The following is a 24,085-nucleotide window of genomic DNA, read 5'->3' as shown; positions in this document are numbered from 1 at the left end:
CAAACCTCTTTAAGATGGTCTCTTAACTACAAGGTCAGGACATAAGATAGAAAAGGTAAGGCTGCATTATGGAACAACCCTTCCCATGCACCCTTTCTCTCACCACAGAGAAAAACTAGAAGAGAAATAAAAATAAATATTCTTCATTTTGAGCAGTAATTGTAAACTAGCGAAGTGAACGGCCTCAACGGGCCATCGGAAATATTTCTGCCAGTATTTAAAAAGCATATCAGCAATCTATATGTATGCATTTATGCATATAGTCATATATGTTCTTTTTATACATATATCCTTTTTTTTTTTTTTTTTTTTTAAATACAACTCTTAAACCGATTGGCACAGCAAGAGATGCAGTGGTCCGATTATGTTACAGGTACTGTTTTTTTTTTTCTGTTTCATTTGTGATAAAAAGGTTTGGTCATTTGGTCCCTACACAACTAAGGAATGACAGGTAAGTCTCCCAGCGGACGGAGGCTGCGGTTTGTGGCAGCCGTTGCCCCTGGAAACGGACAGGCACTCCAAGAAAAAAAGTTGACCATCCCGAGTCGAAGCAAGTTCTTGTCCTGAATTGTCACATCCTTCCAAAAAGTTGTCTTTCAAGTTTTTTTTTTAATCCATTTTGTTGGTTTCTAAAACAGTTCTTTAAAAAGTTTTCCCAAAGACGTGTTCAATATTACATGATTCCCATCTAAAAGTCTATCTTAGTTGTAAAAAGTGTTTTTTCCCCGTACTACTTATTCATAGATTCAGAGCCTTTTGAGGACTTACATTGGTTTTCTTTTTTTAAATATATATATTTTTTGTGTTGGTCTTCAGTAGTGTATTCTGCAGTCCTGCAAAATAAGGGTTCGTGGGTTCGAAGAAGGGAGTACGGTATGGTCCAGTAACCCCGCGGCTCCCCTGAGTTAAACACTGAAGTCCAAAAAGATCCATTGAGCCTGGTGGTGGTGGTATATCATGCGGCTACGTTTTCCTCATGTCCCTCTTCAGCTGTACTGTATCCCCAGCCCCGATGATCTTGATCTGTTGTGTTTTCAAATACAGTTGGCATGTTTTCAACATGTGTTCCAGCTCTACAAAACCTAGGAAGGAAACACAAAAAGGATGGAAGCATTTAAAGACATGAAATGAAAATTCACCCATCTAGTTTGAATGCATGTTGTTGATCTTATTGTGAACAAATCATCCATGCATATGTTTCAATTTACTTTTTTTTGACCCCGTAATGTTTAATCAATTTGTCATAACTAGATCTTCCAGTGAAAACATTATACTTCTCTGGTGATGTGCTGTTTCATTGTTACTTTAAAGACCACATCTTGTGGCTTTTAGTCCATGCCTGTTAGCTTCGAGTCCATCTGTTTCTGGTGCATTAAAGTTGACAAATATATATTTTTTGAATATATAAAATGATCAACAATGTTAATGTTTTTATAGCAATTGTGGTTTTATTTGTTAATTATTAATGCAATTAATTAATTAGTCAATTATATATAATCTATAAATATAATTTATTATAACAGATATAATATAATTATATTTCATTTCTGGGAAAATGGTCCAAAAATCTTGTTCACAATTTTGCATAAAGAGCTACTATACTAAAGTTAATCATTTTTATATTAGTTATTTTTAATTATTAATGCAATACATTTTTATTAATAATTATTATATTAATTTGTTATAATATAATTTATATAATTATATAACATAATTATTTTTCTGTTTTGGGAAAATGGTCTATAAATAAAACTTATTTGTATAAATAATCACATTTTTGCATAAAAAGCTATACTAGCTATTTGTCAGAATATATATAAACAAATTTGGAATGTCAGAAAAAAAATATATACAAATTTGGAATTTATAATGTCATAAAAAACAAATACATGTTAAAAATAAATCTAGACTTACATCAAGACATTCTGTGAAGTTTTGCTTTTTTGCCTCACTAGCTGTGTAAGTAGAGTAACTTGGCCCAGTTAAAAGGCATCAGCAGGGTAAATTTTCCATCTTCATTTAGATGAGGAGATGTGAGATGAAATTAAATACATAGAAATGACTAATCTTTCCCCCTCTGCCACAGCACTGCCCAGACTAGAGAAGGGTCCTATTTGATATCATATGCTGTTATACTCGGATTTAAAGTCAACATGAAACAGCACCTGCAAACCGTTTTACTTTTATTTCAGAGTGAATCTATATATTCAAAAATACTTATTATTTATTGAATTATGCAGAGTAAGAACATAAATCGAGTCAGTGAATGAATCACTGACTCGATTACTTTTCAATGAATCAGTTCACAAATTTGACTGAACTGATGTGTTCACTTGTATAGTATGTGTATATCCTTGTGTCTTTTGGCTCCAAGGTGATTTGGCTAACCTGTTCTTCCCTGTGCGTAGCGGCGGCCTTCAACCCCAGGGTCAGGGGTGGCTGGGGGGAGGGACGGGGCTAATATGGGCGGTTGGCGTCCTTTGGCCTCTTCAGCTGCACTTTGAGTCTCTTCATGCCGATCTGAAAGCCGTTCATGGACTGGATGGCAGCCTGAGCGCTGCCCGGGTTATCAAAGCTCACAAAGCCTGGAGAGCGAAGGGAGAAAGATGGAGACAGAAAGAAGACGACAGGTTAGCACCAGATGGATGAGAAGGTAATGCGATGGATAGATGGACATTAGATAGGATTGAGGGAAGGGGAGAAATGAGGCCAGAAATGATTTTATGACAAAGAATGAGGTGAGCGTGAAATGAACGAAGGAGCAAAGGGTATCGAACAAGTTTACTTAAGTCATTGTGACACATTTTTACCACATGTTTAACATTCAACATATATGCACAAAGTCCATCAATACAGTACAACAGCATACATATTATACACAATAATCAGAAGCACAGAGCACATGCAAAATCTAATACACAATATCCAGTCGCTCCTAGCATTAGCAGGAGTTAGCCAGATCTTCGGTTTAATGACATGCAGAGTACAGAAAATAATTAACCTGCTAATGTTCAGATAGTGTAATGTCTCGTAAAATTTAAATGAAAATTTGTATTTCTGCTATGCGAGCAGCCACACTGGGAAGTACAAATAGTGACACTACTAACTTAACTACACTTTCAGTGAGTGAAAATGGCTTAGTTGATGTTAATTTTTTTGTCAAAATCTTTTGAAATAGTTTTTCCAGTTATAAGGTTTTTCTCAAAATGTCGATCTGGTGTACAAAAGTTGAAAAAATACTTTTTTTGTTGAAATAACTTCCGTTTTCGGTTCTTCTCAATCTTCTCAGTTGTGTACATTAGGATTTTATCTTACATCTAATGTTGTTAAATTAATGTTTATTGCATTATTTCAGTATCGTGTGTTACCATGATAGTGTTTAGTGTTTGTGTGAATGACACTGTGCACCTTCAGTCGCTGGGGTATATTTGTAGCAATAGCCAAAAATATATTGTATGGCTCAAAATGATTGATTTTTCTTTTATGCCAAAAATCATTAGGATATTAAGTAAAGATCATGTTCCATGAAGATATTTTGTAAATGTATTACTGTAAATATATAAAATTTCATTTGGATAACTTTAAAGGTGATTTTCTCAATATTTTGATTTTTTTGCACCCTCAGATTCCAGATTTTTAAATAGTTGTGTCTCGGCCAAATATTGTCCTATCATAAAAAACCATACATCATTGGAAAGCTTACTTATTCAGCTTTCAGATGATGTATAAATCTCAATTTCCTTTCTGGAAAAGCTGTATGTGATGAGCTTTGATTCATCATGTGTCTTTCTCATCACCACTTGTTTTTGGTGGCTGTCAGTGTATTTCAATGCTACAAAACAGATATTAGTACTTAAATAGGTTGGTGTAATAACATTTGATCAATTAATGAAATACGTTTTTTTTTGTACATCCTAAAATGCTGAAAACATATCTTTTAGGTTGGTATAATAACATTTTATCAGTTAATGAAATACGTTTTTTTCCTGTAAATCCTAAAATGCTGAAACCATATCTTTTACAGTAAAGTTTTGGCAACCACAGCTTGCCGGTATTTTACCGTAAATGTTACTGATTTTTCTTTACAGTGTATGTGCAAGATGAATCGCTAATATTTTTGGTTCGTGGAAAACTTTTCAAAGTTTGCTAGCATTTAGATAGAGTTAAAACTAACAAACATGGACTAAAAGCCATAAAACTGTCATTTTAATTTTATGGGGTCTAAGAAATATTGCCCATTTAAGTAAAGTTTATGTTTGTTTGTAATTTGTAGTGTAGCTACTTCATTAAAAAGGTAGCTTGAATTTCAACAAAAATGCATTATTTATTTTTGTTTACGATTTATATATTTGTAGTTTTTTTCTGGTAAGCAAAGTGTATGGTGAAAATCATCTTCAACTTGTTATTGAAGTCTTAGTAATGACAGCAAAATTCTGTTCAGTTAACACATGAACATTTCAACGCAAATTATTTGCTCTCATTTTCTCATCTACTTTCTCACTCTCAGTTGTTCTGTCTTGAGGTATTGTGAACATTTCAGCTGGCTCAGCATTTCAAATCACGTCTGAGACTGTGAAACACCTCCTGCTAACTGCGTTTATATTAAGTTGAAATCGAACAGCGTTGTGTTTGTTCATGCATGGGATGCCTCTGATAAGTCAAGGAGCCAGTGAAGCTGCAGATAGCGCTAATTAAAATATAGAGGTTCACATTAGTCACAAGCGGGACACGCGAACACGCTTCTGCGGTTTCCCCCTACAGCCTCATGTCCCACGCTGATTAAGGACATAAAGATGCTACTCTACAGTACATCCTCTTCTTATTTTCCCTTTAATTTTCCATTCATTCTTTTTTTCTGTCATAAGCCAGGTGAACACTGTGTGATTTTTTTCTGTCCTCTTTGATTGGTGCTTCTCAGACTGTACAATGAAACGACATTTTAGGTGTAAAATATACATATTATCTACGACTTTGACCGTGTCACCAGTCCAGCTTTGTTCTGACATTGCCATTTTCACACGAAACCGAATTAATAACATAAATCCAAAATGAAAAACCCCAAACGACTTGCTAAGTGTGAACTTTTGGTCCTTTTAATAGTCTGATTACAACGATAACATATCATCGTAAGATATTTATGTGGAATATGTTGTATACAAGTGGTTCGTCATAGTTTCCCGTCAAAATTTCAGACACAGGAAGAACTTCAGAAGTTACGATTCATCGTAAAAGTAATTTATCGCTCATTGGTGAGCTTGTCACATACTAAGTGATCAAAAACTCTTTAGCCCTACCATCCCTAAAACGGGCGAAATTGGAGCAAAAACCACACAGTGCGCACCCGGCTTCAAACGAAAGCTTCGCTGTGGTAGAGAAATGAGGTAAAAATGTTAATAGTGTGAGTAGGAATGAGAATAATCTTCACAGGTGTCTTATCATTTTTACCCACCAAAGCATTTACTTTGGTTTGTCGCCCGATCCACAAACACTTTGGAGGAGATGACATTACCGAAAGGCAGGAACATCTGCATCAGCTCGCCGTCCCCAAACTCCTGAGGGAGGTGATAAATAAACAGGTTACAGCCCTCCGGCCCTGGAGACAGAGAAAGAGAGAGAAAGACAAGGAGGATTGTGGGATACAAAGGATTAGAGAGGCGGTTAGACAGGTAGCACAGAAAGAATAGGTGCAAATGAGAGGAATAAAGAGAGATGCGGGTTCAAACAAAGAGACAAATGGTGAAATTAGACTCAGCTTGCCAAAGTAGAAGCTATAGAAACAGTTTCTCTTTATTGAGCAGTTGCCCTGGCATCTGAAATAGCAATTCTCTTCTTAAGTTGTATAGATGAAATAACCGTACAAACAAATACTCGGTGGTGACACCTCCAGGTTCTTCAGGCACTCCTGAAAAGAGTTGCTTTAGATTAGCTCTTCCTTCAAACTGAGTGTAAAATGACAGAAAAGCACTGTATAGGCGAAACTCATTTACAATTCGTAACATTTGTATATGGAGAAAGGACAAACTGCTTGATCGAAATTATTAGTTCACGGATCATCGTCATTATGATCTCCTCTGATGACCTTGAGCTTTTTCATCGAATCACGGCACTTACTCTGATTGCAAAGTTTGTTTTTAATTTCTTGGGACAAATCTAAGGCCCATCATACACCACAGACCACAATCCAAAGGGAATGACTGCAGCATATACTGGCTGTGCAAAGATACATGATTGAAAAACTAGCAATGCTAATAAAACATCATTGGTGTTGTATTTATTTTGTATAAAGTTTGTAGTACATTATATTTTTATTAGTGCTGTCAAACGATTAAATCGCATCCAAAATAAAAGTTTTTGTTTACATAATATATGCGTATGTACTGTGTATATTTATTATGTTTATATAAATACACACACATGCATGTATATATTTAAGAAAAATATGTTTTGTTTATATATAAAATATTTATATATAATATGAATTATATATGAAAATAAATATATATACACATGTAAATATTTTTAAAATAAATACATGTATATTTGTGTATTTATAAATGCATAATAAATATACACAGTACAAACATATATAAACAAAAACTTATTTTGGATGCGATTAATCGTGATTAATCATTTGACAGCACTAATTTTTATTTATTTATTTTTATATGCATAATTCCTTGTTTTAGAATCCATAACAATCAACAAATATATGGTGAATAAAGTTAAGCTGGTTTTGTCCATTGTCCCAAAAAGAACTCATGCACATCGGTTTCTAATAACTTTAATTAACAAACATTATAACATTCTATAATGCATAACAGCTCATGAGAACCACAGACATGAAACTCTCTTTACTCCTCAATTGACAAATTGTGCACATGGGTTCCTGTCATCTGCATAGCAGTCGTCTTCCTTTTTGGTAAAGTAAGAGTACAGATAGTGACTCTGTATGATGGTTTATTGGTAATATTTCTGTATAGTTTATAATAGCAGCCACTGGAGGGAGACGAAACCACAATCTTGTGTTTAATGTTTCACACAGTCAGCCAAGAGCACCAAATCTAACTTAAAGGATCATTCTAGGTTATTTCCTTAACGTCTGTTGATCTCTGACAGGCCATCATTCACCAGAGACAATCATTTTAACTCGTCTTGTTAGGGTTTGTTGATTTGATTTGTATGTATTTTACTTTGAACAGTTCAAAAGAACAGAAACAGAAATCTTTTGTAACATTATAAATGTCTTTACTGTCACTTTTGATTAATTTAATGCGTCCTTTCAGAATCTTACTGATCATTAACTTTTGAGCTGCATACAGCACAATCGATGTATAAAATCTCATATTAATAGGACATCAATGAAAAGACAATTACAGAAAATGTCACAGAGTGACCACGTTGAATCCTTCACTCTTACAGGTGACATATCTGACAGACTCACCTTCTCTCTGTTGCTGAGGGATGATGGGAGGTGGCTGGGGAAAGGCCTGGCTGATCTGTCCATATGCAGCGGGGAAGGCTGCTGAGACACACACACACGCCAATGTGTCAAATAACACACACACATACTTCACACCTCTTATTCCAGCACTCGTAGACACAGCGTATGCACTTTTTATTAACTGGGAAGCAGGAAAATAACAAACAGCCTCCTTTGAGTGACAGACCTGCATATTGTTGGACTCCAGCGTAGGCCTGCTGTAGGGGGTCTGCTGCAGTGGGACTCTGAGCTGCGGAAAGAGAGACAAGAGCGTTACAGACACAGTCGGGGTCACTGAGTGCGCTTGAGTGTGTTTCCGAAAGCTGTGCACCGAGAATGATCTTACCTCACTTCCCTCCCCCTCATCGTTCACCCCCAAACAATTAAGCCGTAGTACTCGCACGGGGCCCTGCCAAGCTTCCCCGCTGCCCGAGTGTTGGAAAGACAGCCGGAGAGTGTACAGAGAACAATATAGAGCTACAACTCTACACGGCACATCAATCAGCTGAGAGCTTTCACAGTAATAAAGGCAATTCAGGCCCGGCCCGCGACGCTCCTGTTCTACACACTGATACACATTCTCACAGCCTGCTAACTTAACGCTGCTAAAACACTAACACGGTAAATACTGCAGCATCCACACTCAGGATTGTGTGCTTGGGGCTCATTTGATGGACTTGTGAGTAACATTATACTTAAAACCAGGGGGAATTAAGCCAAAAATGAACTGTCATGTCGTTCCAAATCTGTATGAACAAAAGAAGATGAAGATGGCCTATATTTTCAGTGAATTACACTGAAAATTACGCTGGCTCTCTGGAATACTTGTTTCTGATTGGTCAATCACAGCATTCAGGCGTCAGATATTTCCTAACATTTGTTGTCATCCATGGCAATGCAAAATATCAGACTGCTCAACTGGGTAACTGAACGCAATGCAACATCTCTCATATCACACTGAGGACTTGCGTGCTCTTGTTTTATATAAACGCAATTAGCACCATAATTTTAGTTATCGAACGTATTGAACATGAAAACGGCCTCAGAGAACTTCAATATTAATATTTCTCTAATATTCTTGCAATGTTCGTCTTATGCAGATTGTTTTGTAATTGAAATTGCATAAATATGCATAATATACATGTTATTATATTATTTTGTGTATTGACATGAGGTTGAGTAAATGATGGTAAAATTTTTATTTTTGGTGAATTATCTCTTTAAAGGCACCACAGTTCAATGATAGTTGTTGGTCCAATGATTTAGCAGGACATACAGGTTTAAAAAAAAAAAATCAAATGATAAAAAAAAAAAATATTTTTTAGTTAATTTATATGTCATACTTTTAGTGAAAAACAGTACACAAAGCATGCCTTACAGGGATAGTGCACCCAAGAATGAAAATTTGATGTTTATCTGCTTACCCCCAGGGCATCCAAGATGTAGGTGACTTTGTTTCTTCAGTAGAACACATATGATGATTTTTAACTCCAACCGTTGCAGTCTATCAGTCGTATAATGCATGGCAATGGTAACAATATCTATGAGAGTAAAAAAAACATGCACAGACAAATCCAATTTAAATCCAGCGGCTTGTGACGACACATTGATGTCCTAAGACACGAAACGATCGGTTTGTGTCAGAAACCGAACAGTATTTATATTATTTTTGACCTCTGATTCACCGCAATGTCCAACTTCCTTGAGCACGCGTACGGCATCCGGTGTGTGAGGTGTGTACGCGCTCTGGCGTAGTTTACGCAAGCACCAAAAGTGATCTCTCGCGCGTATACGTCACTCTTTGTTTACACAGTGCACAGTCATTGTAGGTACGACGGCTAATCAAAATGGTACTTACTTGCGCTTATCCGGATTGTTCAAACCGACTTAAAACTAAAAGATTACGTTCTCTCGCGCGAACTCATTCGGGAGTGGTGACTTTCCACGTATTCCCAACTTCTGAGCCTGCTCGCCTGAAGTTATGGTTGATTGCTCTTCGGCTGGATATCAACACACACCCATTAACGTAAACTATGCCAGAGCGCGTACACACCTCACGCACCAGACGCTGTGCGTGCGCTCAAAGCAGTTGGACATAGTGGTGTATTAGAGGTAAAAAATTATATAAATACTGTTCGGTTTCTGGCACAAACCGATCGTTTCGTGTCTTAGGACATCAATGTGTCGTCACGAGCCGCAGGGTTTTATTGGGATTTGTCTGTGCATGTTTTTTTTACTCTCATAGATTTTGTTACTATTGCCATGCATTATACGACTATAGACTGCAACGGCTGGAGTTAAAAATCATCAAATGTGTTCTACTGAAGAAACAAAGTCACCTACATATTGGATGCCCTGGGGGTAAGCAGATAAACATCAAATTTTCATTCTTGGGTGAACTATCCCTTTAATTATTTTTAAATTTTTAATGCAATCAAGACTTTTATTGTATTTTAATTCTTATATTTTTATTATTCATTTCATTAAAATGTTTTCTTCATTTGCAAAAAAATAAAATGTAATTTAGCATTTTAGAGCATATTTAAATATCAATAAATATTACATATAATCAAAATTATTGTTAATTATTTGTCAGATGAGAAGAAAATCTGAACTGAATCGACCCTTAGGCGGGAGTTTGATTGACAGGCGATCTGACCAATTATAACACTGAATATACCATTTTGTCCGACAAACAAACCAGACAGGAGAGTAGATTAATGTTGGTGGACTTTAAACTTGAAAAATGGTGTGTTTTGGTTGAAACAAAATACCTTCTGATATTCATTCATGTTTATTTTGAGGAAGAGATGATCAGTTCACGTGCCGCTTAAACTGAGGCGCTACAGTGATTTGTCACGACACATTAGAGCCAACGGCACAAAACGGCATTTATTGTTTGTATTTCTTAAAAAATGACAACATTTGAAAGCTGAGACTTTGTTTCATACCAAAAGTAACCTGCTCCGTCTTGTCTGTCGGCGTGTTGTCAGTTTCCTCTTTGCTCCACAATGTATTTTTCACTGCGTGAGAACATGATGTGTGCTGTGAGAGCAACATGGCTTGTCAGACGTAGCAACAGTAACTAAGGGGGGTGGGTCTTTGCGAAGGGTCAATTGAACTGAATAATGGCAACATTGCCTTCTGTAGAGCTTCTGATAACTGAATTGAATTTTTCATAATTGATGAACTTTGCAAAACTGACACTGTTATTGAACTGAACTGAATCTCTTTGTTTACACAGTGCACAGTCATTGTAGGTACGACGGCTAATCAAAATGGTACTTACTTGCGCTTATCCGGATTGTTCAAACCGACTTAAAACTAAAAGATTACGTTCTCTCGCGCGAACTCATTCGGGAGTGGTGACTTTCCACGTATTCCCAACTTCTGAGCCTGCTCGCCTGAAGTTATGGTTGATTGCTCTTCGGCTGGATATCAACACACACCCATTAACGTAAACTATGCCAGAGCGCGTACACACCTCACGCACCAGACGCTGTGCGTGCGCTCAAAGCAGTTGGACATAGTGGTGTATTAGAGGTAAAAAATTATATAAATACTGTTCGGTTTCTGGCACAAACCGATCGTTTCGTGTCTTAGGACATCAATGTGTCGTCACGAGCCGCAGGGTTTTATTGGGATTTGTCTGTGCATGTTTTTTTTACTCTCATAGATTTTGTTACTATTGCCATGCATTATACGACTATAGACTGCAACGGCTGGAGTTAAAAATCATCAAATGTGTTCTACTGAAGAAACAAAGTCACCTACATATTGGATGCCCTGGGGGTAAGCAGATAAACATCAAATTTTCATTCTTGGGTGAACTATCCCTTTAATTATTTTTAAATTTTTAATGCAATCAAGACTTTTATTGTATTTTAATTCTTATATTTTTATTATTCATTTCATTAAAATGTTTTCTTCATTTGCAAAAAAATAAAATGTAATTTAGCATTTTAGAGCATATTTAAATATCAATAAATATTACATATAATCAAAATTATTGTTAATTATTTGTCAGATGAGAAGAAAATCTGAACTGAATCGACCCTTAGGCGGGAGTTTGATTGACAGGCGATCTGACCAATTATAACACTGAATATACCATTTTGTCCGACAAACAAACCAGACAGGAGAGTAGATTAATGTTGGTGGACTTTAAACTTGAAAAATGGTGTGTTTTGGTTGAAACAAAATACCTTCTGATATTCATTCATGTTTATTTTGAGGAAGAGATGATCAGTTCACGTGCCGCTTAAACTGAGGCGCTACAGTGATTTGTCACGACACATTAGAGCCAACGGCACAAAACGGCATTTATTGTTTGTATTTCTTAAAAAATGACAACATTTGAAAGCTGAGACTTTGTTTCATACCAAAAGTAACCTGCTCCGTCTTGTCTGTCGGCGTGTTGTCAGTTTCCTCTTTGCTCCACAATGTATTTTTCACTGCGTGAGAACATGATGTGTGCTGTGAGAGCAACATGGCTTGTCAGACGTAGCAACAGTAACTAAGGGGGGTGGGTCTTTGCGAAGGGTCAATTGAACTGAATAATGGCAACATTGCCTTCTGTAGAGCTTCTGATAACTGAATTGAATTTTTCATAATTGATGAACTTTGCAAAACTGACACTGTTATTGAACTGAACTGAATCAACACTAAAAATGAACAAACTAAAAAATGAATTTGTTTCATAAGTGATGAATTCTGCAACAATGACACTGTTATTTTCACACTGTTAGTTTATTACTGTGAAGCTTCTTTGACACATTCTGTATTGTATAAAGCACTATATAAATAAATGTGACTTGTGTGTGTTATTATATAATATTGCCTGTTCTTACTATTCAATGCTCCTATGTCCCTATATTTTTTTGCTGTATGAAACAGCATGAACAACATTGGTTCAGGGTGAGTAAATGAGGATACCATTTTTTGGTGAATTATCCCTTTAAAGGAAACACAGTTCACTGTTGGTTGTTGTGTAGCTTGATGGAAAAAGTTGTGGGCTGCTAACCAAAAGCTTGTAGAATTGAACTCCGGAAGGCATAAGCATCACCATTGTGCCCTTGAGCGAGTCACTTTAAATGAAAGTGTATTCCAAATACAATGCATGCACATAAAACTACAGCCACACTACAACAACAACAACATCACTCTACAAAGCTGACCACACCAAACAAACATGAAGAAACTACTCACATGTCTTTCACTCCCTCTGTCTACCATATCCCATATATACACACACACACACACACACACACACACACACACACCAGACACACACAGTAAAACAACACTGCACGACACTAACGTCTGAGGGAGTTCTATACCTTCTGAGAGAGACGACAGGAAGCAGCTTCCCTGAACCCCAAAACAACTTCTCTGTGCCACGCCCAGGCCGCCCTTCTCCGAGTCTTCCCTAAACACCACTTCCTGCAAAACTGGGATACAGCCAGGAGACGGGCATTTGCTTTTTTTTTTGTGGCACTGAACAGCATTTGCTTTTTTTTTGTGGCACTGAACATGAATACCAATCCACAACACACACAGACTCGCACTGTGACAGCTTCCAGCCGACCACTGGGCATTTCCAAATGCAGTTAAAGTAGAAACGGTAACACTTTACTTGAAGGGGTGTGCATAAGACTGACATGACACCTTCATAATCATGACATGACACATGTCATGAATATGAAGGAGGTTTTATGCATGTTTATGACAACTGTCATTAAGTGTCATTCGCTCAGTTCTGTAATTTTTAATGCAAATATGACATTATTTGACCTAACCCTAACCTAACCCTACCCCTACCCTTACCCCTAACCATAGCCCATAACAAAGACAATGTCATCTTTGCATTAAAAATTACAGAACTGAGCGAATGACACTTAATGACAGTTGTCATAAACATGCATAAAAACCCTTTATATTCATGACATGTGTAATGTCATGATTATGAAGGTGTCATGTCAGTCTTATGCACACCCCTTCAAGTAAAGTGTAACCGTAGAAACTTCCAGAAACATATTTAATGACATGCTTCCGTGTTTACTAAAAGACTGCAGACTCATCAAAAGGAAGAACACTTATATTCCTAAACACATAAGTAAACAGTGCACAATGTACAAACATAAAATTTGATTACACTGCAAGAAATACTGTAATTCACTGACATTAATTTTCAAAATAGGATGACGACATAAAAATTGTATTATTAGTCCTGTATATTACTGTTGCAAAGTGTAACCATAAAGTTTGTCTATAGAGTTTTTAAATATAATTTAAAGTTAAAATCTGCTATATTTCTGCTGTATATCTGTGGATGAGAGCATGTAGTACCTGGGTAAGGATGGATCCCATTGGTAAACATGGCCTCCGCTGGGGCCTGGCCGTTGGCCTGAGGAGGAGGCAGCCCTGTGAAACCGTTGACACTAATTGGAGATGGAATGCTGGTCACCGTGGGAGCTGTGATGCCAGGGGGCGTGCTTCCACCTGGGGGCGGGGCCAAGGAGAAGAGAGCATATTTTAAACGTATTGTAAAGTGCTACCAAATAATATTTCTTCATTTTATTACTAATGACTATTTCTAAAGTTTAAATTATGTATTATTATTCATATAATAAATGAGTTTAAATTGTTTACTTAAAGGCACAATATGTAATTTTCGCTGCTAGAGGACGCATATTCAAAATAAACAAAGAAGCAAAGGCATAGTTTGATGACGCCATGACTGAGTGTGGAATCATGGGAGTTGTGGTTTTCATCCCCACAGCCGAAGCAATCCCATGGGACTCGGGCAGAAATCATGTTCATGGATGAGCTAATGATTTATTAATGTAGTAGAATGAAGCAGGGTGAGACTGAAAGCCGTCGAAGTGAAACGAAGCCGCTGAACGAGCGCGACACACGGCTCGGCTCGAAAGCAGCTGAGCTTTTATTATGCCACAGTCGACTGCTTCCGCTCCTTCCGGTCGTGTGCGTATGTGGGGAAAAAAAGCAGCACTGTTTTATCATACTAGATACGTTTGAAAGTTCTGTTATAATGCTACTCTGTGCGGTCGTCACCTGTCTAATAAAACGCATAACATATTAAAGCGTCTTTGGTGTTTCCATGTTTTCTAGAAATTTTAACATTTAAACATTCTTCGAAACATTTGGGATAATGTAAGTACACAAGTCAGCAAAATACATAACACTGTTCTAGTGGTTTTTGAATATTTTTATTAAAAAATATTACATATTGTGCCTTTAACATGCCCTTATAAATCATCTATGGCTCTTACCAAACAAGAATAAAAAACGCTCTTATTTACTATGACTTAGTAAAGGGAAAAAAGCAAAAATGATAACCAAAAATAATTAAAAGACTTTGAAGTTGAAACCAATACAGTCTGGGAATGTCTGCGCGTGTGTATGTGTGTTTCCTCACCTGATGTTGGGGTCATGGGAGCCCCTGGGAGGCCGTTGATGGTGGCCATCTGTTGCATCTGTGCGGCAGCAAAAGCCGCCATAGGGCTGAGATATCCTCCCTGACCCACTGATGCCATCAGTGCTGCCTGCTGTTGAACCTGACGGACAAAATCACACACACACACACACACCACTGTAAATATATATATATATATATATTACCACACTAAGATAACAATCACATAATGCATGGAGCACTGTGTATAATCAAGACTTTAGAGTCGACAGATTTTTCCACTGAGACGCTGCAGTTTTGTTGGGAATAGTGTGTAATGAGAGAGAGAGCTCTTGCCTGTGCATAGGCGCCGTACGCTCCAAACTGCAGGGCCATCGGATTGAAGATGCCCATCTGACCGGCCATCTGCTGCATGCGTCGAACGGTCCGTTAAATTATTTGCTCTCATTTTCTCATCTATTTTCTCACTCTCGGTTGTTCTGTCTTGAGGTATTGTGAACATTTCAGCTAGCTCAGCATTTTAAATCATCAAGTCTGAGTCTCTGAAACACCTCCCGCTAACTGCATTTATATTAAGTCGAAATCGAATAGCGTTGTGTTTGTTCACGCATGGGATGCCTCTGATAAGTCAAGGAGCCAGTGAAGCTGCAGATAGCGCTAATTAAAATATAGAGGTTCACGTTAGTCACGAGCAGGACACGTGAACACGCTTCTGCGGTTTCCCCCTACAGCCTCATGTCCCGCGCTGATTAAGGACATAAAGATGCTACACTACATCCTCTTCTTTTTTCCCTTTAAATTTCCATTCATTCTTTTTTCCTGTCTCAAGCCAGGTGAACACTGTGTGATTTTTTTTCCCTGTCCTGTTGCTTCTCAGACTGGATGATGAAACAACATTTTAGGTGTAAAATATGCATATTATCTACGACTTTGACCATGTCACCAGGGTTTGTTCTGACTTTGGCATTTTCACACGAATCCGAAGTAATAACATAAATCCAAAATGAAAAACCCCAAACTGCACAAATGGATTTGCCACTTTTAATAATTTTGATAGTCTGGTTACAATGAAGATATTTAATTGGCACAAGCTCAAATCCATTGCTTCCGTTAAAATTTCAGACACTGGAAAACTTAAGAAGCTACGATTCATTGTAAAAGTTGCTTATTGATAAACATGTTATACCAAGTGATCTAAAACTCCATTTAGCCCGACGAACGGATCGTAGCAAAAACCACACAGTGCGCACCCGGCTTCAAACGAAAGCTTCGCTGTGGTAGAGAAATGAGGTAAAAATGTTAATAGTGTGAGTAGGAATGAGAATAATCTTCACAGGTGTCTTATCATTTTTACCCACCAAAGCATTTACTTTGGTTTGTCGCCCGATCCACAAACACTTTGGAGGAGATGACATTACCGAAAGGCAGGAACATCTGCATCAGCTCGCCGTCCCCAAACTCCTGAGGGAGGTGATAAATAAACAGGTTACAGCCCTCCGGCCCTGGAGACAGAGAAAGAGAGAGAAAGACAAGGAGGATTGTGGGATACAAAGGATTAGAGAGGCGGTTAGACAGGTAGCACAGAAAGAATAGGTGCAAATGAGAGGAATAAAGAGAGATGCGGGTTCAAACAAAGAGACAAATGGTGAAATTAGACTCAGCTTGCCAAAGTAGAAGCTATAGAAACAGTTTCTCTTTATTGAGCAGTTGCCCTGGCATCTGAAATAGCAATTCTCTTCTTAAGTTGTATAGATGAAATAACCGTACAAACAAATACTCGGTGGTGACACCTCCAGGTTCTTCAGGCACTCCTGAAAAGAGTTGCTTTAGATTAGCTCTTCCTTCAAACTGAGTGTAAAATGACAGAAAAGCACTGTATAGGCGAAACTCATTTACAATTCGTAACATTTGTATATGGAGAAAGGACAAACTGCTTGATCGAAATTATTAGTTCACGGATCATCGTCATTATGATCTCCTCTGATGACCTTGAGCTTTTTCATCGAATCACGGCACTTACTCTGATTGCAAAGTTTGTTTTTAATTTCTTGGGACAAATCTAAGGCCCATCATACACCACAGACCACAATCCAAAGGGAATGACTGCAGCATATACTGGCTGTGCAAAGATACATGATTGAAAAACTAGCAATGCTAATAAAACATCATTGGTGTTGTATTTATTTTGTATAAAGTTTGTAGTACATTATATTTTTATTAGTGCTGTCAAACGATTAAATCGCATCCAAAATAAAAGTTTTTGTTTACATAATATATGCGTATGTACTGTGTATATTTATTATGTTTATATAAATACACACACATGCATGTATATATTTAAGAAAAATATGTTTTGTTTATATATAAAATATTTATATATAATATGAATTATATATGAAAATAAATATATATACACATGTAAATATTTTTAAAATAAATACATGTATATTTGTGTATTTATAAATGCATAATAAATATACACAGTACAAACATATATAAACAAAAACTTATTTTGGATGCGATTAATCGTGATTAATCATTTGACAGCACTAATTTTTATTTATTTATTTTTATATGCATAATTCCTTGTTTTAGAATCCATAACAATCAACAAATATATGGTGAATAAAGTTAAGCTGGTTTTGTCCATTGTCCCAAAAAGAACTCATGCACATCGGTTTCTAATAACTTTAATTAACAAACATTATAACATTCTATAATGCATAACAGCTCATGAGAACCACAGACATGAAACTCTCTTTACTCCTCAATTGACAAATTGTGCACATGGGTTCCTGTCATCTGCATAGCAGTCGTCTTCCTTTTTGGTAAAGTAAGAGTACAGATAGTGACTCTGTATGATGGTTTATTGGTAATATTTCTGTATAGTTTATAATAGCAGCCACTGGAGGGAGACGAAACCACAATCTTGTGTTTAATGTTTCACACAGTCAGCCAAGAGCACCAAATCTAACTTAAAGGATCATTCTAGGTTATTTCCTTAACGTCTGTTGATCTCTGACAGGCCATCATTCACCAGAGACAATCATTTTAACTCGTCTTGTTAGGGTTTGTTGATTTGATTTGTATGTATTTTACTTTGAACAGTTCAAAAGAACAGAAACAGAAATCTTTTGTAACATTATAAATGTCTTTACTGTCACTTTTGATTAATTTAATGCGTCCTTTCAGAATCTTACTGATCATTAACTTTTGAGCTGCATACAGCACAATCGATGTATAAAATCTCATATTAATAGGACATCAATGAAAAGACAATTACAGAAAATGTCACAGAGTGACCACGTTGAATCCTTCACTCTTACAGGTGACATATCTGGAGGCGACAGACTCACCTTCTCTCTGTTGCTGAGGGATGATGGGAGGCGGCTGGGGAAAGGCCTGGCTGATCTGTCCATATGCAGCGGGGAAGGCTGCTGAGACACACACACACACGCGCCAATGTGTCAGATAACACACACACATTCCCCACCTCTTATTCCAGCACACGTAGACAGCGCATGCACTTTTTATTAACTCGGAAGCAGGAAAATCACAAACAGCCTCCTTTTGAGTGACAGACCTGCATATTGTTGGACTCCAGCGTAGGCCTGCTGTAGGGGGTCTGCTGCAGTGGGACTCTGAGCTGAGGAAAGAGAGAGATGAGAGCATTACAGACACAGTTGGGGTCACTGAGTGCGTTTGAGTGTGTTCGGGCAGAGCTGTGCGCCGGGAATGAGCTTACCTCACTTCCCTCCCCTTCACCGTTCACCCCAAACAATTAAGCCGTGGCGCTCGCACAGGGCCCTGCCAAGCTTCCCGCTGCCCGAGAGTTGGAAAGACAGCCGGAGAGTGTACGGAGAACAATATAGATCTACGGCACTACACGGCACATCAATCAGCTGAGAGCTTTCACAGTAATAAAGGCAATTCAGGTCCAGCCCTGCGACGCTCTGTTCTAAACACCGATACACATACTCGCAGCCTGGTAACTTAACGCTATTAAAACACTGACACGGTAAACACTGCAGCATCCACACTCAGGATTGGGTGTTTGTGGCCTATCGAGTAACATTTCACTTAAAAGCTGGGAGAATTCAGCCAAATATGAACATCCTGTCATCATTTACTCACCCTCATGTTATTCCAAACCTGTATGCTCATAAAAAAATTAAGATGACCTAGATTTTCAGTGAATTACACTGAAAATTACACTGGCTTTCTGCAATACTTAGTCAATCACGGCATTCATATGTCAGATATTTCCTAATATTTGTTGTCATCCATGGCAATGCTATATTAGACTGCTTACCAGGGGAACGAAGAGCAATGCAACTTTCATATACCTCGTATTACACTGTGGACTTTTTATATAAATGTAATTAGTGCCATCATTTTAGTTATCAAATGTATTGATCGTGAAAATGACATCAGAAAACTTATTAATATTAATGTAATGTTGCAGTGTTTGTCTTGTTAGGCAGATCTTTTTGTACACTAATTTAAGATAATATAGTTAAAATGATAAAATAATTTCTAATATGTTCTATAGATGTTATTATACTATTTAGCATATTGATATGAGGTTCAGTAAATTATAAAATGTAATTTTTTGGGTAAATTGTTAGTTCAATGAGAGTTGTTGGTCCAATGCTTTTGCAGGAAAGAGATTTTTTAAAATCATTTCACCAGAAATATATGTAGGTAAATAAATAATAAACATAATTATACATATTGTCATATATTAGTGAATATAAATAAAAACGTTTTAAATGTCATGCTTCATTTAGTGAAAAACAGTACACAAAACATGCATTAATTCTTTTTACATTTCAAATGTAAGCAAGACTTTTATTGTATTTTTAATTCTCTCCAATTTTATTGTATTTTTAATTTTCTCCAAAATTCTGTGAAAAAAATCTAATGTAGCAATTTAGAGCATATATATTACATATAATCAGATTAAAGTTTCATTATTTGTTGGATGAGAAGACAATTTAAACTGAGCTGAATAATGGCAACGTCGCCTACTGTAGACCTGCTTTTAAATGTATTACATTTTGACTTTGCAAAACTGACACTGTTATTGAACTGAACTGAATCAATACTGAACTGACTTGAGTTGAACACTATTGTCTTCTGTAGAGCTGCTTATAGCAGAAATTGTCTTTGTTTCATAATTGATCAATTCTGCAATGACAGCACCTTTTTTCCTTTTTATTACTGTGAAGCTTTGACACAATCTGAATTGTATAAACGTGACTTGACTCGATGGTTGTTGTGTATCCTAATGGATACTGTAAAGTGCAGGGCTGCTAACCAAAAGCCTGTAGGATTGAACTCCGGAAGGTGTGAGCATCACCTCTTGCCCTTGAGCTTTAAATGAAAGCGTCTGCCAAATACAATGCATGCACATATAACTATAGCCACACTACAACAACAACAACACTCTACAAAGCTGACGACACCAAACAAACAAACATAAAGAAACTACTCACATGTCTTTCACTCCCTCTGTCTACCGTATAGCGTATACACACACACACTCACCAGACACACACAGTAAAACAACACTGCACGACACTAACGTCTGAGGGAGTTCTATACCTTCTGAGAGAGACGACAGGAAGCAGCTTCCCTGAACCCCAAAACAACTTCTCTGTGCCACGCCCAGGCCGCCCTTCTCCGAGTCTTCCCTAAACACCACTTCCTGCAAAACTGGGATACAGCCAGGAGACGGGCATTTGCTTTTTTTTTTGTGGCACTGAACAGCATTTGCTTTTTTTTTGTGGCACTGAACATGAATACCAATCCACAACACACACAGACTCGCACTGTGACAGCTTCCAGCCGACCACTGGGCATTTCCAAATGCAGTTAAAGTAGAAACGGTAACACTTTACTTGAAGGGGTGTGCATAAGACTGACATGACACCTTCATAATCATGACATGACACATGTCATGAATATGAAGGAGGTTTTATGCATGTTTATGACAACTCCCATTAAGTGTCATTTGCTCAGTTATGTAATTTTTAATGCAAATATGACATTATTTGACCTAACCCTAACCTAACCCTACCCCTACCCTTACCCCTAACCATAGCCCATAACAAAGACAATGTCATCTTTGCATTAAAAATTACAGAACTGAGCGAATGACACTTAATGACAGTTGTCATAAACATGCATAAAAACCCTTTATATTCATGACATGTGTAATGTCATGATTATGAAGGTGTCATGTCAGTCTTATGCACACCCCTTCAAGTAAAGTGTAACCGTAGAAACTTCCAGAAACATATTTAATGACATGCTTCCGTGTTTACTAAAAGACTGCAGACTCATCAAAAGGAAGAACACTTATATTCCTAAACACATAAGTAAACAGTGCACAATGTACAAACATAAAATTTGATTACACTGCAAGAAATACTGTAATTCACTGACATTAATTTTCAAAATAGGATGACGACATAAAAATTGTATTATTAGTCCTGTATATTACTGTTGCAAAGTGTAACCATAAAGTTTGTCTATAGAGTTTTTAAATATAATTTAAAGTTAAAATCTGCTATATTTCTGCTGTATATCTGTGGATGAGAGCATGTAGTACCTGGGTAAGGATGGATCCCATTGGTAAACATGGCCTCCGCTGGGGCCTGGCCGTTGGCCTGAGGAGGAGGCAGCCCTGTGAAACCGTTGACACTAATTGGAGATGGAATGCTGGTCACCGTGGGAGCTGTGATGCCAGGGGGCGTGCTTCCACCTGGGGGCGGGGCCAAGGAGAAGAGAGCATATTTTAAACGTATTGTAAAGTGCTACCAAATAATATTTCTTCATTTTATTACTAATGACTATTTCTAAAGTTTAAATTATGTATTATTATTCATATAATAAATGAGTTTAAATTGTTTACTTAAAGGCACAATATGTAATTTTCGCTGCTAGAGGACGCATATTCAAAATAAACAAAGAAGCAAAGGCATAGTTTGATGACGCCATGACTGAGTGTGGAATCATGGGAGTTGTGGTTTTCATCCCCACAGCCGAAGCAATCCCATGGGACTCGGGCAGAAATCATGTTCATGGATGAGCTAATGATTTATTAAGGTAGTAGAATGAAGCAGGGTGAGACTGAAAGCCGTCGAAGTGAAACGAAGCCGCTGAACGAGCGCGACACACGGCTCGGCTCGAAAGCAGCTGAGCTTTTATTATGCCACAGTCGACTGCTTCCGCTCCTTCCGGTCGTGTGCGTATGTGGGGAAAAAAAGCAGCACTGTTTTATCATACTAGATACGTTTGAAAGTTCTGTTATAATGCTACTCTGTGCGGTCGTCACCTGTCTAATAAAACGCATAACATATTAAAGCGTTTTCCATGTTTCCATGTTTTCTAGAAATTTTAACATTTAAACATTCTTCGAAACATTTGGGATAATGTAAGTACACAAGATACATAACATCCATACCCACATGCTCTTATAAACCATCTATGGCTTTTTCCATAGATGCAAACGAAAAAAACAAACAAAAAAACACTTTCAAACTATTTCCTATGACTTAAGGGGGGGAGGAAGCAAAAATGATAGCCATGAATAATTAAAAGTCTTTAAAGCTGAACCCCATACAGTCTGGGAATGTCTGCATGCTTGTGTGTGTTTCCTCACCTGATGTTGGGGTCATGGGAGCCCCTGGGAGGCCGTTGATGGTGGCCATGTGTTGCATCTGTGCGGCTGCAAAAGCCGCCATAGGGCTGAGATATCCTCCCTGACCCACTGATGCCATCAGTGCTGCCTGCTGTTGAACCTGACGGACAAAATCACACACACACACACACACCACTGTAAATATATATATATATATATTACCACACTAAGATAACAATCACATAATGCATGGAGCACTGTGTATAATCAAGACTTTAGAGTCGACAGATTTTTCCACTGAGACGCTGCAGTTTTGTTGGGAATAGTGTGTAATGAGAGAGAGAGCTCTTGCCTGTGCATAGGCGCCGTACGCTCCAAACTGCAGGGCCATTGGATTGAAGATGCCCATCTGACCGGCCATCTGCTGCATGCGTCGAACGGTCCGTTCCTTATCTGTGTCTGCAAACTTCACCACCAGGCTGGAAGAAGCGCCCTGAAACACACACACATACACGCATACACACACACACACACACACACACACACACACACAAACAAAATGAGGACTCTTTGTGCCTTAACACATGCTAATGATACAAAAGTGCATGATCACATGTGCTGGCACTCACAGGCATGGTTTGGCTGCCGTGTAAAGCACTGATAGCGGCCTGAGCTTCTGCATGAGTGGAATACTTCACAAACGCACAACCTAAAGAGATGAAAAAAAAACAGTCAAAAACATCCTCTTGGACATTTACAGACACAATTCTAGGCTTCCATATCTTATTTTAGCAAGTATCAGCAAAGTGAAAGAAAGAAAATGTTGAGAGAGATGACCCTCTAACTGGGTCAAGAAGCCATATTGCTCCACAAATTATTTTTATAATAAGCAGTTTTTATATTATTTTATTATATATTTATATATATATATTTTTCACATATGTATATTTCATTATATGAGTGTAAGAGTGCACCTTTAAGGTTTAAAAACATATATATTCTTCATGAAATATAATATAATATAATATAATAATGAATATTAACATACAGACTTGAAAAGTACACTTCAGTGATTGTAAAAAATCAGACTGAAGCCAATAACCTTTGCTGTTTCCATCAGGACCTCTGAGGATGGTGCACTCCTCAATGCTCCCGAAGGACTCAAAAAGGTGCCGCACGTCGTCCTCACATTGTTGCTTATTCAGCATGCCAACGAAGAGTTTTCTGTCTTCTGAAACAAACACAGAGAAGTTGTTACAGACTACACAGGGGGAAAAACAACATCTGTCTGATGTCTTGTGCTCAATTCAATATATGCACACCGCCTCTTTTTTCTATTTGTACTATATTTTACTGTATACGCTGTTTGCATTTTCCTCAGTGTTTGCAAAAATTTGAGCATTTATTATTAAAGACGACTGAATCTTATAATAATATTCAAAATAAACAAGCATGAGGTGAGTACTGTAAAATGTCATCAAAAAGCAATTAAAAGTCACCATTACTAAAGTGCAACAGCACA

General features: G+C 37.5%; 2 protein-coding genes across 5 annotated transcripts in view; both read right to left on the bottom strand.

Annotated features, from left to right (window-relative positions):
* Window positions 1-319: 319 nt before the first annotated feature.
* Window positions 320-15,340, bottom strand: LOC107584537 (CUGBP Elav-like family member 4). Its single transcript, XM_016271187.1, has 9 exons — window positions 15,252-15,340; window positions 14,919-15,057; window positions 13,829-13,981; window positions 12,820-12,930; window positions 7,668-7,730; window positions 7,442-7,522; window positions 5,510-5,593; window positions 2,389-2,585; window positions 320-1,082 (listed from the first exon to the last, which is right to left on the bottom strand). Exons 1-8 carry the CDS (start codon window positions 15,327-15,329, stop codon window positions 2,458-2,460), a joined length of 837 nt encoding a protein of 278 aa, XP_016126673.1. The 5' UTR covers window positions 15,330-15,340; the 3' UTR covers window positions 320-1,082; window positions 2,389-2,457.
* An 887-nt stretch (window positions 15,341-16,227) lies between these two features.
* The window catches only part of LOC107584536 (CUGBP Elav-like family member 4), an 81,794-nt gene continuing 73,936 nt past the window's right edge, over window positions 16,228-24,085 (bottom strand). The window contains exons 5-13 of one of the 4 annotated variants that reach the window (XM_016271183.1): window positions 23,666-23,794; window positions 23,193-23,272; window positions 22,916-23,056; window positions 22,585-22,723; window positions 21,532-21,684; window positions 20,523-20,633; window positions 18,499-18,561; window positions 18,272-18,352; window positions 16,228-16,417 (exon numbers count right to left, since the gene is read on the bottom strand). In XM_016271183.1, the coding sequence (XP_016126669.1) occupies window positions 16,266-16,417; window positions 18,272-18,352; window positions 18,499-18,561; window positions 20,523-20,633; window positions 21,532-21,684; window positions 22,585-22,723; window positions 22,916-23,056; window positions 23,193-23,272; window positions 23,666-23,794 (1,049 nt within the window). In that variant the 3' untranslated portion in view covers window positions 16,228-16,265. The remainder of the gene's footprint in view (window positions 16,418-18,271; window positions 18,353-18,498; window positions 18,562-20,522; window positions 20,634-21,531; window positions 21,685-22,584; window positions 22,724-22,915; window positions 23,057-23,192; window positions 23,273-23,665; window positions 23,795-24,085) is intronic. The other 3 variants (XM_016271184.1, XM_016271185.1, XM_016271186.1) reach the window with 3 other exon arrangements.

Source organism: Sinocyclocheilus grahami, unplaced genomic scaffold (genome assembly GCF_001515645.1).
Source record: "Sinocyclocheilus grahami isolate Dianchi unplaced genomic scaffold, SAMN03320097.WGS_v1.1 scaffold61.1, whole genome shotgun sequence".
Classification (NCBI taxonomy): Eukaryota; Metazoa; Chordata; class Actinopteri; order Cypriniformes; family Cyprinidae; genus Sinocyclocheilus; species Sinocyclocheilus grahami.
The sequence above is the reverse complement of the archived record's forward strand: the minus strand, read 5'-3'. Positions and strand labels throughout refer to the sequence as shown.

Coding starts and splice junctions, on each gene's coding strand:
- LOC107584537 (XM_016271187.1), bottom strand. CDS start 15,329: ATGCAGCAGATGGCCGGTCAGATGGGCATCTTCAATCCGATGGCCCTG. Junction 13,982..14,918: donor TCCCATGACCCCAACATCAG/GTGAGGAAACAC, acceptor CCCCGCCCCCAG/GTGGAAGCACGCCCCCTGGC. Junction 12,931..13,828: donor TGGGATCCATCCTTACCCAG/GTACTACATGCT, acceptor GCTGTATCCCAG/TTTTGCAGGAAGTGGTGTTT.